The sequence below is a fragment of the Diadema setosum genome, chromosome 19 (assembly GCF_964275005.1).
Source record: "Diadema setosum chromosome 19, eeDiaSeto1, whole genome shotgun sequence".
NCBI classification, from domain to species: Eukaryota; Metazoa; Echinodermata; class Echinoidea; order Diadematoida; family Diadematidae; genus Diadema; species Diadema setosum.
This window is the reverse complement of record NC_092703.1, coordinates 27741186-27756008: the sequence shown is the minus strand read 5'-3', so window position 1 is coordinate 27756008 and position 14823 is coordinate 27741186. Positions and strand designations below refer to the sequence as shown.

At 38.7% G+C, this 14823-nt stretch overlaps 1 protein-coding gene across 1 annotated transcript; it reads right to left on the bottom strand.

The window, feature by feature from the left end:
- Positions 1–392: 392 nt before the first annotated feature.
- On the bottom strand, positions 393–14071 carry LOC140242243 (AFG1-like ATPase). The gene is made up of 11 exons (XM_072321987.1): positions 13939–14071; positions 11966–12207; positions 10244–10403; positions 9245–9375; positions 7346–7504; positions 6198–6252; positions 5416–5517; positions 4969–5069; positions 4016–4156; positions 2180–2296; positions 393–1129 (listed from the first exon to the last, which is right to left on the bottom strand). The coding sequence occupies exons 1-11, from the start codon at positions 14069–14071 to the stop codon at positions 899–901; spliced, it is 1572 nt and encodes a 523-aa protein (XP_072178088.1). The 3' UTR covers positions 393–898.
- Positions 14072–14823: the final 752 nt, after the last annotated feature.

Below are 14823 nucleotides of genomic sequence, written 5' to 3'. Positions count from 1 at the left end.
TTTCTTTCTGTTGAGTGGATGCTGACAAAAACGAACAACACAACAAGCGACCAAGGAAATAAAGGACAAAATCTGTCAAACTGCTACACCACAGTTCTGATGAGGAATTCTCAAAACATATTTGTAGAGCCATGACCATAGGTCAGCGCTAAAAAGGTATACTTAACTGCCCTCATGCAGTCACTGTCTGTGGCATACTACCTGAAATGACCAATTATTATAGGAGGTAGGGTCTCATGATGTTGGGCAAGGCAGCATTTCCGTAAGTTGGCTGCACGACTTCAGATGATAGTTGGGAAGGGGAACACATTCATTTTTTTTTTCTCTCAATGTTAGGAAGTATTTTTGTTTGCACTAAAATATGTTTTGGATTTTGTTTTCCAACTATACTGTGTACAAAAACAGCAATCCAATGTCAAAGAATAAGGAGATCTGTGTCTTTCAGTCTGGTACAATGACGGACCACATGTCACATGGACATAACTCAAGCAAAGACAAAGGACAGAGTTTAGCAAGTTCTGTGTACATCAATCAAGGCCTAATGACACAGCACAAATGGCAGAGTCATAACAGATCAAGAAATATAGGTGTGTTATGACAACTTTAAAGATAATTTTATACTTGGCAGCTTGTGTACTTCTCAAATGTCAGAGTTCCTGTTTATATACTGAGGTTTATAGTTGCTGCACTCTCTAGGTGAGCGATAAAACTCACCTGCACAACCTGATGAATAAAACTCTTGTCATATTTCCTGCATACAATAAATAAGATCTTTGAGTCGTATCTGTCACCCCTTGATAAAAGATTGGGAGACATAGAAAAAGAGGTGTCTATAATGCAATCCATCTAGAGTCTATGACTATAAAATCTAGAGAAGGATAGTGGATTTCCTCTGTCGTCATAACGGCGAGAGATCCTCTCCTCTCTCGTGTCTGGACTCCTCCTCCTCCTTCTTCTTCTCCTCAGCCTTCTTGCTCCTTTTCCTCTTGGCCAGCTTCTCGGCCCGGTCAAGCTCCGCCGCTGTCCAGTACTCCTCGGTCTGCATTTCGGCCAGTCGGGAGAGGGTGCGCTCGAAGGCAAAGAGCTCCTCTTCGCCGGTGAAGATGCTCGCCTGGGAGTGCTCCGACCCCTGGGTGGACGAAAGGAAAGACAGAGACAGCAAGAGATGAGGAGAAAGAGATGGAGAAAGATGTAACCCTTTAGCAACTGAAGATTCTGTACATAATGGCCTATTGTTCCCTAGAAGGTACATCAATATTACCCTCATTTCGACAACTTTCTAAATCATGTAAAATAGCTCACTGCATGTTTACTTTCGTCTAATATAAGTTATGTTTATTTGAAAGCCTGTTAAGACTTTGTCAAGAGACTGGTGTGTTACAGAAATAATTCTGACATAATTTTGTTGACCTCTGACCTCTTTCAAACTACGTAATTATATATTCTATATGAAAACAATAAAAAAGGTAAAGCATAAAACTATAAAAAAAAGTGGACAGGTGGTTTCAGGTGTTTTAGGGAGTAACAAGATAGGCGGTTTCAGGCGGTTCAGTTACTAATGGGTTAACAAAGTTCAGTTCTGCTATCATGATTGATACCATCATTATTATGGCATCAAGTTCAATGTCGTTACTACAGCTAAAAAAAGTACTTAAAGAGTTAAATTATCATCATCAATGCTACAGTGTACCGCCATTGTCAATATTGTCGGCATTAACATTGCTGTTATTATCATTATCATTATTACCATCATCATTATTATTAACATCAGCATCATTATCATTCTTATCATTATCATCATCTTTGTCATCATCCACATCTGGAGTTGACATTGATTTTACACGATTTGATACATACATGATTAAATTTCTTGCACACCCTCAGCATGAAATATGAACTTTATTATCATCTCAGACATCACTACTCTTAATAATAACAATAATAACTAATACTCTTTGCTGGATCCAGACCATGACTAACTAAAACACACACAAAAAAAAAAGAAAAAAGAAAAAAAAGGTAGACATCATATCTACAATCTGCTTGTCATCTATGAATGTCATCAACATCACTTCCCACCTCCTCCACCCTACCTGTAACTACTCCAGTCCATTTGTAACCATGATGATGTTATCACCATCACAACATATGGTGTGAAAAGAAAAAGATGGAATCTCACCCTCTGAATGTTTAGGTCATCCATCAGCATGAAGTTGTCCTCCATGTCCCGCTGTGTGAGGGCGCCAGTTACGAACAGGTCGTCTGCGACCACCTCGGCACTACAGACCAGACGCACCTGGAACACATAAGATATCAAGCAGTGATGCTCACCTTGGTTTCCACCCAGCTCAGCAGCTTTATGTCGACGAATGGCTGAATAATCATTACACCATTTGATGAATACATACAGTCATAAAAAAACTTTTTTGTCCTTATTTTATAAAAGCAAAGCAAAAATAGTATACAGGATGAACATAGGTAGTCACAACTTTGAAACTGACACCTGGGGTTACAAATGAACTATCAAAAACTGATTGGTGGATAGATCTGAAAACAAAAAAATGCACCAGCATTATTCATACATTGGTTAATCCGTTACGGATGACCTGCTTTTGCAATAATACGCATTTCTATAGACATCTGCCTGATTATACTCGGGACTAGTCTTCAATGTGTTAAACCCACATTTCTCCCATACTAACATGGCACAGAATACATAAATGAATATGGTGAAGTGTGGCATGACACTCAGCTGCTTGATCTAGTGGCAAAACAAATCTCTTCCTCATGAAAATCAATCAAGAAAAATTTAGGGGAAAAAAGATTGCAGAGTTATTTGTCCATTTCTCTACTGGTACAATGTATATCACACTTGTATCAAATAAGTGTCAACACATTTGATACTTGTACACTGTTCACATGAGTGTATGACATCAATTATTTCTGGCAAAGGTGTTATTTGCCCTATGTCAAGAGATGGCGCTATCACCAATACTTTCCACTGCACACACAAGCACACAGGTTTCTTAACATAGCTGTTCACACTAATCTCATCGAGATGGAGCACATGCACTTACAGCACAAACTCATTCATACCAAGTGCTATCAAGCCATTTTCATTGCTATCAGTGCTATCAAGCCACTTTGATTCTATGGTAATTCCAGCTATTTCAAACAGGAGGCAAATGCCTGCAGTGGATAATTAGAACAATACAACTGCTAGGAGTTGCTGATCATCTTGTTCTATTTCTGTTTCAATTCAGTCTGAAGGCAGGAATTAAAGAAACCATATGATGCAAATGCATGTTGTTTCGTGTGATACCCTCAGCATTACTTACATTGTATGTTGTGAAACGAATATCAAAGTATGTTCCATATATTTCATAATAATTTTCTACTTTTTTTTTCTCCAGACTACTTGGATACGAATACAACAAACCTTCAAAACCAAGATTCTGCTTGTGACCTATAAATCTGTCAATCATAAACATATTATTACTGGGCCCCGTTTTAGAAGAGTTATAATTGATTTCTATCATAAGTCTACGGCAACCTGTGTGGTAAGGAAATCTATAATCGATTATATCTTTTGATAAAACAGGGCCCCGTATGGACACTTGAATGCATTTTCTCCTCAAATGAGCATAATTTGCATGCTTCCATGTTACTAACATGACTGACAAAAGACATTGCAGGGAAATATGTTAAGTGGAGGGGAAAGTGTGCTCTAATGTCTTTTGGTTAACATACTTATTTACTTTAGCAATGATTGACAGATGAGGTCACAAGTAGAATCATGATTTGGAAGATTTTTATTTTCGTGGGCGTATCCAAGTAATCTGAAGAAAAATAATGCAAACAATTATTTTTCTATTATATGGAACATATTTTCATATTCGTTTTGCCACACAAGTGATGTTAAAGGAATCATGAATCAACACAAGTCAACATGTGTTTCCACCTAATAAGTCCTTTAAGACCAAGGAAGCTTAGCCTCCTTCCAAGACCTCCTCACCTGTAGGTCATAGAAGTTGTCCACCATGGTGATAAAGCGCCTCGCTGCCGACTTGGAGCTCAGAGACATCTGGGGGATGTCCCGGACGAAGACGGTGTCGAAGTTGTGGCCGACGGCCAGGTAGTCTGCTGCCCCCAGTGGCTGCCAGCAGAGACACAGAAAATATTTCATGCTCTGAGTGAGTGAATCTTATGTTGCAACAAGAAGATGGGCAGAAGAAGGTTTGAATCAAAGTCATACAATACTAGTCATGATATCAACTGAGCATAGAAGGAGCTGTGTAACCTCATTTGTATTTATCACAAATGCAGTATACAGCAGAAGGTATATAGCACCGAAGTGCACAGATAGAATCATTTTTACTGTACAGAATAATAAGACTGGCTTTGATAAAGAGGTTTCTAGGCTTTTGTGCTGTTGCAGTAAACAGCTGGTGAATAATAATAATAATAATAATAATAATAATAATAATCATTCTCAGAATGCATGATACCACAAGATAGTCTCTACGCGGGTACACATGGGAACAAAATCTTTCAAATATTTCTCTATTCATATATAAATAATAATTATTAAAAAGATTTTGATTTTGATTTTGATTTGATTTTTCTCCCTCAAATTGACGAAGCTGTAAGATGGTTGTGTTGACTGAGCAGTAAAGAAGTCAACTTTGTATAGCCCAGGCACTTCTTGACTACTGTCTCATTTAGTGATATGAAGTTATTCACTGAACACAGGTACAATCTTTGCTAATATTTGTAGTACAATATACTCCCATCATAGCGAACAGGGTTATGATACAACTCTCTTAACACCCAAGTCAAAATTCCAGTTCCAAATTCATTATTTATACACTTTTAAATGTTGCACTATAACAAAATTTTGACATTAGAAAAGAAAACTGCTGGTCATGAGAACTTCCTGAGTATTTCCTTCATGAGTTGTCAGCATACCTTCAGGCATAGATCTTGGAAGCTGAAGTTGGCCACCCTCCCACAAGCTTGGGGTACATGTAAGTCCCTCCCCAGCACTCGCAGGAATTTCTCTGTAGGCTCTGGAAGAGTGAGTGAGAAGAGAATGAGATTAAATACCCTCAAAAACAAACAAACAAACAAACAAACAAACAAATAACCAAACAACCAACCAACCAAACATGCAAACAAATAAAACAAAGCCAAAACACAAAAGAAATACTACAGAGGAAGTTAAAAAAAAGATGAAATGACAAAATATCTTTCCCACCACTCCCTACACAAATACACTCACACACTCACAAACATATATGAGGGCTGTTGCAGGTGATTTTGGGTGATTTTTAAGAGGGTGGGTTAGCTGCAAAAGGAGCAGATTCAATCCCTGCTAATTTGTGCAAGATGGAAGGTGGAAATGATCTGTCTTACCTCCTCCTTCTCGGGCACATATCTTGGCGAAGAGGTTGCTGCACATCTTGTCAGCGTCACACCGGCTCTTGATGAAATAGACCTGACCATCCACTGGAAGACCTGTGAGTAGTGTGAGAGGGAAAGAAATATATGGCAATCTCTCATTCTATCTCACTCAGTTTTCTATGTGTCATTTGGTATTAGCATGTTTCACTCTTACAGGCAGCAGTAATAACAATAACAGAAATTAGCATACAGTGCACTCCCTTAATAATGAATGTGGTTATAACCAAAATTCTGGTTACAATGAAATCAAAAGCCAGGTCCAATAAAATTAACAAAAGATATAACAACAAAAAACCGCTGGTCCCAAGAACTTTGTCATATACCGGTAATGGAAGTACACTGTACTATGGTTGTGAATTACTTGAGGAAATGGTGCACTCACCAACGTTGCAGGTAGCAAAAGTAAGAGAACACAAACTTGGACACACAAGCATGAATACACAGCAGAAACCCCCGAGTACAATTTGGAAATATCAAAACATTTTCAGAAAGACAGTATTAGAGTAAACATTATCAGAATGTTACACATGACTTACACTGCTAGTACTATACATTGTAGATGACACCATACTTGGAGAGTTCAACAAACTTATTACTATAGATGGTTCAAAGGTCATTATCTTCCATGGTCATTTAATGCAGTACATTACTTGACCTACTGTAGATTATTACCAGCATTGCCTCGTACCTGTGAGCAAACCAAATTTCTAATGGAGTGAAAGTGCAAGTCTTACCTGAGAGTTTCCTGTAGTCAATACCTGAATCGAGAGATACTACATCACAGTGGTTCTGTGATGATAAAGAAACAGAAAGTTAGCACTCTGATGCAAGCTTACGCATCAATAGTGTCACATTTATGATAGACTACCAAGTGATCAAAGTGATTGTGGTCATTACAGTTGCCAGCTCAGGTCTATGTGTTCCTGTATGTGGCTAGCTGTATATCTGCTGCATTACTCATAAAATGTTCTCTTTGAAACATTGCAAGGGTAATGTGTGCATATTTATATAAACTGTCCTAAATATTTATTGAATTTTACCAGAATTCACTTGTGTAGGACTGAAAAGGTACCCGTGACCTATCTCCACCAGTAAAATATCTCATTATTTGAAGTCCAAGCAGTGTATGCTTCTGTCAAGCATGAAAATTTGTGATATGCTTCAACTGTTTCTTAACATCCCTATATTACTTTGACAGCACAGATTGTTGCAGCCATCCTGTCTGGAGAGGGCAGCACACAGTATTAACCAAATTGTGATTTCAATTTCAATTTCAATTTATTTTCATATTATATACAAATAGCACAGAAGAAAAATATAATCATACAATACCAAAATCAGCTTTAAGGCATAAATTAGATGAAACTTCATTGGAATGTACAACAGTTTGTCTAAGTATAAACTCAAAGGTCTGCATGCATTAAAGTTGAGCCATGGTCATAATGCGAGAAATATGATGGGGCCTGCGTACAAGCAAGCTTGTACAGATGCAGGTCCCGTGATAAATCAGATAGGGGGAATTATGAGATACAGGTATCTATTTAGACCATACTATGACTGGGGGAACTGATTAAAACAAAGAAAAAAAAAAAACGGTCAAATAAATGATACTAAATGATACTGAATAAAACACAGTTATGTCTCTCAAACATGGGAGGTTTGTGTTAATCTGTTCTGATTTTGTGTAGATCTAATGAAATTAACTAGTTTCATCTCATTGATTTCCAATATAAGATACACAGTAAAATTTAGAGGTGTCACTTTATCAATGACAAGATGATAATTTCTGCAGAAAAATTTCCCCAAGAATTGATAGGTCACACTTCTGAACATCCAGAAAACTTATGATGCTGACCACAGCTTGATGAAAGATGGATGTCACCTTTAGTATGGGGATGAAAGGGACAAAGTTGCTCCTCTGGAGTCCGTTCTTGTAGAGGTCGTCTGGGTGTCTGTTTGAGGTCGCCACCATGACGACCCCATTGTTGAAGAGCTGGGTGAAGAGCCTCTTCAATATCATGGCGTCAGCTATATCAGTAACCTGCAGGGGCATACAATAACAGCCTTAAAGGAGATGGCTAGTAACTGATCAGTGGGAATGCTGGGGGATGATTGTTCCAATCCTTGTTGGATTCATTTAAGAGTACATTATACATCTATTGTTGTGTGAAAATTATTTGCTTCAGAATGGTCTCATATTCAAGTAATGTGTAGCTCAATGCTTCCAGGTTAGCATGCCTGTACAGTGACGGCACATTAAACTGCACATTACTTGAATATGAGACCGTTCTGAAGCAAATAATTTTAACACAACAATAGATATATAATGTACTCTTAAATGAATTCCACAAGGATTGCAACAATCATCCCCAGCATGCCCACTGATTCCCACTGATCAGTTACCGTACAAACCATCCCCTTTAAAACAACCTGGGTTTCCGTTTCTTGTTATCAATAACAACTGATACATGTCTATGACAAATTTGCTCTCAGCCAATCAGATGCAAGGATTTCAGTAGCTCACTAGCTTATAACAACTATCATAACATGTCACTGATAACAAGTTTTATGAAACGGGGCCCCGAGTCTCTACATAAAGAAATGACACTGTCGACACAAATGCTCAAGATCCTTTCAGGGCTGGGGACTTTCGACAATTTGCAACAATGCTATGGGGTTTTCAGTGCCAATTGGCACTCAAAGCACATAAAAGGGTAAAGGCATAATTTACCATTTGCAGATGAAACAAAAATCCAGCACTAGTGTCTCAAAATAGTTCTAAAATGTGAGTTAGGGATAGAAACAACCAATGTAAAAATTTGAACCAGTATAAAAATTTGAACCAGTATAATCACGGTTAAGTATTGTAAAATATACAAAATGTGAACAATAGTTTTGTGATACGACTGAACTACACATATGCATCAAATGCAATATCTTGAACATTTTTAAATCATTGCTCCCACGGGTCAACAGGACCTTTAACCTTTACTGCTTTGTTCGGCAGTAAGCAAAGTTCGTCCACACATCCGCTGGAGTGCCTCCTTTGCTGATTAGCGCACATGTGTGGAAAATAATTGCCACTGAATAGAGATTATCTAATCCTCTTAATCTCTGTTGTGTCACCACAGGCTTTCTCTTGCACTGAGGCAAATTGTTATGTCTGAGTGGAACGGCTAACTTAAAACAAGCTTGTCAAGTTTGGAGGAATATATCTGAAAGGTAATGAAAAAAGCACGACAAGTAACGGCTAAGTGCCTTGGCACATAAAGGGTTTAGTTGCTGTTCACGAGAATCTCTAAAATTACAAAATACTGATTTGGGGGTACAACACAAAGCAGCCACCATGCTTAATTGCTTGAATTCATGATAAAAAGAAAATATGCTCATGGTCCTCACCTTGCACTATCAAGGACTGTACAAAGTGGAAATATCTAAGCATTGAAGAATGAAACAGCATTAGGAAAAAATGAAACAGAAAATTCATTTTGTTTTCAAATATCTGTGCACAAAAATTTACCTTGTTATGACAATTTCGAGGGAAAAGGCAAAATATGCCACTGATATTGGCAAAAAAACAATTCATGATTAACCCATTCAGGATGAGCTGATTTTGCTTCATAGCATGCATTTTCCATAGACACCTTCCCAAGTATACTTGGGACTAGTCTTCAACGGGTTGATATCTATCATCAGTGATACAAAGTTTCCATTTGTTTGTTGGGCGAATGGTTGTGATTCTACAGGGGGTGGAGTCCAACTGCTATTCCTGAAGCGTTACCTGGAACTCATCAAAACACAGCAACCAAGTCTCCCTGCTGATTTCCTCCGCCACCGGCGAGATGGGATCGAATGGCTGGGGCTTGGTGCTGTCACTATCCTTGGGCATTTGCTTCTTTATCTCATGAATCCCTACATGAGGAATGAAAGTGAAATTAAAGAATTTGATAAACATTCAGATCATTGATGAAATGATATAGCAATTGAAAATAATGCTGTCAAAATTAACGAAATATTGATCAGGTAGATCTGGCATCAAAATCTAATCTTGTTGTAGCCAGCCCCCTCACAGTAAGACATTGTGGGTTTATTATGTACAAAGGGCAATGAATCGCTCTTCTATGCTTGACAACAGGTAGTTCAGCTGAAAGAAAGAAAGGAAGAAAAAAGAAAGGAAGGAAGGAAGGAAGGAAGGAAGGAAGAAAGAAAGAAAGAAAAAAAGAAAGAAAGAAAGAAAGAAAGAAAGAAAGAAAGAAAGAAAAAAAAGAAAGAAAGAAAGGAAAACAAAAATCACATCAAGCTGAAGTTACAAAGCTGACGTTGCAATGATGTCGTCTACACATACGTCATTATCTAAATTATGAGGCTGAATGCACATTACATCTTACAAGCAGTCCACATAGCATTCATTCTCCATGTGTATGCCCCACTAGTAGGAAGAAGAGCAATCACACTACTGTTCCAGGGTAGAATTAATCCTTATTGTGCTCTCTTCACCAATTGGCACAGAGGTCTGCAACTACATCTGTAATTGTCAATGAATAGAGATACCTACACTGCAATCCCACTAACCCCTGTTGCGTCACCATGACCCTCAAAGTGTTGGACTGAGGGACATTGCTACACCTAAGTGGGCCTGCTAACTTTATAACAAGGTCAAGATTGGATGGATTGCTGTTCATGCTGATGAAAAATTTCAGCAATCTAAGCTAAGCTCCCAGGCAAATGAAGGGTCAACCAACTATGCTCACAATGAGCCAGACCTAGAAAACCATCTCACGTTTGTGGACATCCAGCATGAAGGAGTTGAAATGAATCCTCAGCTTCTGATCCACATCCACGTCCTCAAAGAACAGGTCCATCAGCATTGTCTTGCCCGTCCCGACGCTACCGTGGAGATACAGACCCTTGGGGCCCGGTCTCGGCTTCTTACCCATAACCTAAATGTGAAGAAAGAAGGCATGACAGTCCAACATCAATTGCCCCAATTAAATCAGGACTCAGTTAAACAGGAACACAGGTTCTACAAGGCAAAGTCACACTTTATAGGCACATTTTAACTGTCTCATACAGGAGGAGACATTGGTTAGACCTGACACAATTTTTAATCAGATACTTGTACACATAGTACAATTTGTACAAACTTTATCATATGAAGAAGGAAAATCTAATGTATGTAAAGCAAAGCATTGTCATCTATATTTAAAATCCATCAATCATAGATGCTACCAGTGCAATGACACATTCAACAGTAGCTACAAAGTTTGTATGGACAATGCATTACCGGTGACAATGAGTCCAGGCTCACCTGAACTTTAGCCAACCACACAATGTTGAAAATTTCAGAACAGTTGCATATTTGGGACAAAGGTCTCACTCTGGAGTTATCATAATTAAGTGGTAGCAGCTCTATAGGCAGAATTTCAAGAGATTTCTCTCAGTCTAGCATGGATCCCTCTTTTGTGCCAAGCCATGCCACAGCTCTCATTATAAAGTTTTGCATTTTAAAGTGAAATGCTCAGAGCAAATAATGAAATCCTCAACCAAGCAAGTACAAGGAAATTGTGAATCTATCATCTAGCAACTCCAGCATCTACAATGATTGAAGACAAATCTTCATGTGGACTACAAAATGGTCATGGGCACACATATGTAACATGCCCCTCTTTAAAGCATATCTATAACACCTGAAGTATGGGTCTGACCCAAACAGGTGTGTTAATGGCATTAAAACATGCAGAAGACAGAGAAAAGGGGTCATGAAATACAAGTGCAAAATTCCTAGCCTGTCTTAGGCAGTGAAAAAATTTCCCAGAGGGTTGGTGGGGGCAGGGTTCCCAGACCCTTCCTGTAGTAATAGGGTCAAGACAGCAAAGTTCACTCTCATCTATGAATACAAAGGTGAAACCACATATCCCAAGATCTTATTGCTCTCTTGTTAAGAGATTTAGAATAAAAATTCATGCTTTTAGTAATAGCTGGACATAACAAACATTTCAGGGCAATTTATGACATCATAATAACTAATCATACAGAAAGTTTAATGGGCCAATCAAACAACACCATGGTGTCCCTATTCACCCCAGTCTAACTGATTTTTTGCCCCCGAGAAGAAAAAACATGTTATCATAAAATCCTGTTGGAATAATTATTTCAAATTCTGACATGTGGTGTAAGACCTAACAGGCTAGGTTCATGCACATTTTCAGCGAATTTCATTAATCAATGGCCACAGGAGCAGAAAAGTTTTGACCACCCTGATTTTCTGTGATTTTTTTGAAAACTTTTTATTTGGACCTCCTGTACCCTTACAGAATTTTTTTCACATCAGGTGGACCACTTTCTGAACACTGTCGGATGGTCCTTCCATCCTGTGATAAAAATAAGAAAAAAAGTTCAAGCAAATATGAAGCATGCAGATTCAAAAAACTTTCCTCGGTTTTGTCCCTATTCACCTCGCTGTCCCTGTTCAGCCCGTTTTAAGGAACATGTTATGGCTTACTCTTTCCAGGAAACTGGGCTCTGCAGGCCGGTACCCTTCAACCGTGTCGTGAAGCTCCTGTAACCCAGCAACGATACCCCTTTGGTAAGAGTCGTCCTTGAGCTGGTTGCTCTGTATCAGGCGGTTGTAGGTAGCCAGCGGACCTGTGCTCTTTGTTGCTGTTACCGTCTGTGTGTATTGCTGTCTCCTTGGGGCATGAGATATGTTTGCCGTGAATCGACTGCATCCATTTTGGAAGAAACCTGCACCAAGGAAAATCAATTATAGTGTGCATAACTTAAATGCTTACATGTATGTAAACCACCTTAATGATAATTAAGCTCAAGCTTAGGAGGTAGAATTATAGTACACAATCAAAACTCATGGAGTCAATTTGGTTTCATCACTCTTTGCATGTGTGACGTGGTATTGCAATTCTTGCACGTGTGATGTGATAGCAATTTTTGTAAAGTTGACACTGACATTTTTTTTTCATATTATGTTTGTTTGAGGGTTGTGAAAACATGTTTTGTAGGTTGAGAGACTTAGCTGGCACTTCATTGTTGCTTGCCTGATTTATCAAAATTGAAGAAACTTACAGCAAGTCGCATTCTTTTTTTTTTGTTTTACTTTTCCTCTACACAACATTCTGCCAAGCAGAATGTCTATCACCTGTCAAGTTTCAAGGTCATGTGCAACGTACTTGAAAATAGAATGGAGTTCAGTTCGGGAAACCCACTCACAAGGGGGGCCCCTCGTAACCCGTCCCCCTTATAAGTAACCCCGTCCCCCTTATAAGTAACCCCCGGGGCACCCCTTATAAGGAGTCTCCACGCTGTTTTGCAATGCAACGCAAAAATGAAAGGACTGCGGCAATTCGCTTGATTATGTCCATAAAGCTTCACAAGTTTCCTAGTTACTCACGAAATTTGAGCAAAATCGGTTTGAGGCATCATATCTAAAATCATGGATTTAAATGCGATGTCAAACGACCCCTGCGAATGCTGAAATGCGAGCGATTACTGGCGTGAGTGTCGCCAGGCGCGGCGGCGCGGCAATGCTTGAGTGCAGACGTGGCGACTGAGTACGGAGGTCAGTCGCCACGTCTGCACTCAAACATTGCCGCGCCGCCGCGCCTGGCGACACTCACGCCAGTAATCGCTCGCATTTCAGCATTCGCATGGGTCGTTTGACATCGCATTTAAATCCATGATTTTAGGTATGATGCCTCAAACCGATTTTGCTCAAATTTCGTGAGTAACTAGGAAACTTGTGAAGCTTTATGGACATAATCAAGCGAATTGCCGCAGTCCTTTCATTTTCGCGTTGCATTGCAAAAAAGCGTGGAGACTCCTTATAAGGGGTGCCCCGGGGGTTACTTATAAGGGGGACGGGGTTACTTATAAGGGGGACGGGTTACTTATAAGGAGGGGCCCCCCTTGTGAGTGGGTTTCCCGAACTGAGTTGCACCTTAAACTTTATACCCTTGGAACATTCGTTTCCTACAATCATGGTTCTTGGTAAAACTTGTGAGTTACAGTGTATGATTAATATTTTCTTCCAGATGTCATGATTTAACGTTAGGCAGTCTATATATTTATTAGATCTAGGGCCTAGTCTCTCTCTCATTAAACTACAGAGCCGGGCCCAGAGGATATCTCATGAGCACGTGATGAGTAATGAGTCACAGAGATCAACGCCAAATTTACCTCTTCTAGCGAGTCAATAATCAATCATAGCCAGACAAAAAGGTCTAGTTTTTCTAGATTGTCAACTCAGTCTGCATGGCAATCCTCCAAGCGAGCCAAGCCAAGCCAAGGCGTAAATTTAAACTTTGTTTGGCAAAGGAAGCCCAATTGTCTTATGTGATTGTGAATACCAAACATAAACTTTCACGTGTGGGACTTACAGGAAATATATTTTATCACGACTTGTTATTCTTGAATGGATTCAAAGGGATACTAGACAATGGAAACTCGAGCACACCAACTTACCATGACACCTAACGAGGTGATGACTGGATCTAGTTGAGTTGAACTCATTTGGCTTGTAATTCACAGAAGTGAAGACTTTAGCATTTGCTGTAAAACGCCGGGTTCGCCTTACGCAATAAGTCACCACTGACATTTTCACCGCTGCACAGCACAGCGTGACGTCACACTACCGGTATCTAATACGACATACAAAAAAGTGTACATTTTGTCAATAATGCGTGGAGAGCATGCGAGCGAACGCGACCTTTCGTAAACTATAAATAACAACGAAAAAAAAAAGTTAAACAAACACACACGCACACACATTAAACAAAATAAAACAAAACAAAATTAAACAATAACTAAAATAAAAAACAAAACAAAACGAAAACCAAACAACAACAACCACAAAAGAATTTTAAAAAGCACGCGCAATTCCGTTACATAAATTTTGCCCCATTTCTTTCTCTTTTTTTTTTTATTTTTGTTGCATTGTTTGCGATTATATCTTAGTTGTTACAGTAATAATTGTATAGCCCTACATTGACGCATCCGTACTTCACAACAATTACAGTTCTGTATGTTATTGTTCATGAATTATCTTTGGGCATATTATGAAAATATATTTTGTCCCCTACTGGGATATTAAATTTATTATTCTACATCAGACATATATTCATCTGTACACGTAATACATCATAGTACATGTATTTCAAATAACATCACAACATTTCAAATACAATATACTTTGAAAAACAAAACAACCAATAAAATATCGTGACTCATGCCATCATATAATATATATCAAGAAAACAGGCGTCTAAACAGACACTAGATTTTCTGAAACACTTGCAACTTATGATTATTTCTTGCAATAAATTTTTCTTCATCATAATATTTCCTTAC

Bases quoted from the DNA above. Each gene is read 5' to 3' on its own strand.
- LOC140242243 (XM_072321987.1), bottom strand. From the start codon at position 14,071: ATGTCAGTGGTGACTTATTGCGTAAGGCGAACCCGGCGTTTTACAGCA. The intron at 10,404-11,965 runs GTAAGCCATAAC...CTTCACATTTAG, and splicing joins AGCCCAGTTTCCTGGAAAGA to GTTATGGGTAAGAAGCCGAG. The intron at 5,070-5,415 runs GTAAGACAGATC...TCACTCTTCCAG, and splicing joins ATGTGCCCGAGAAGGAGGAG to AGCCTACAGAGAAATTCCTG.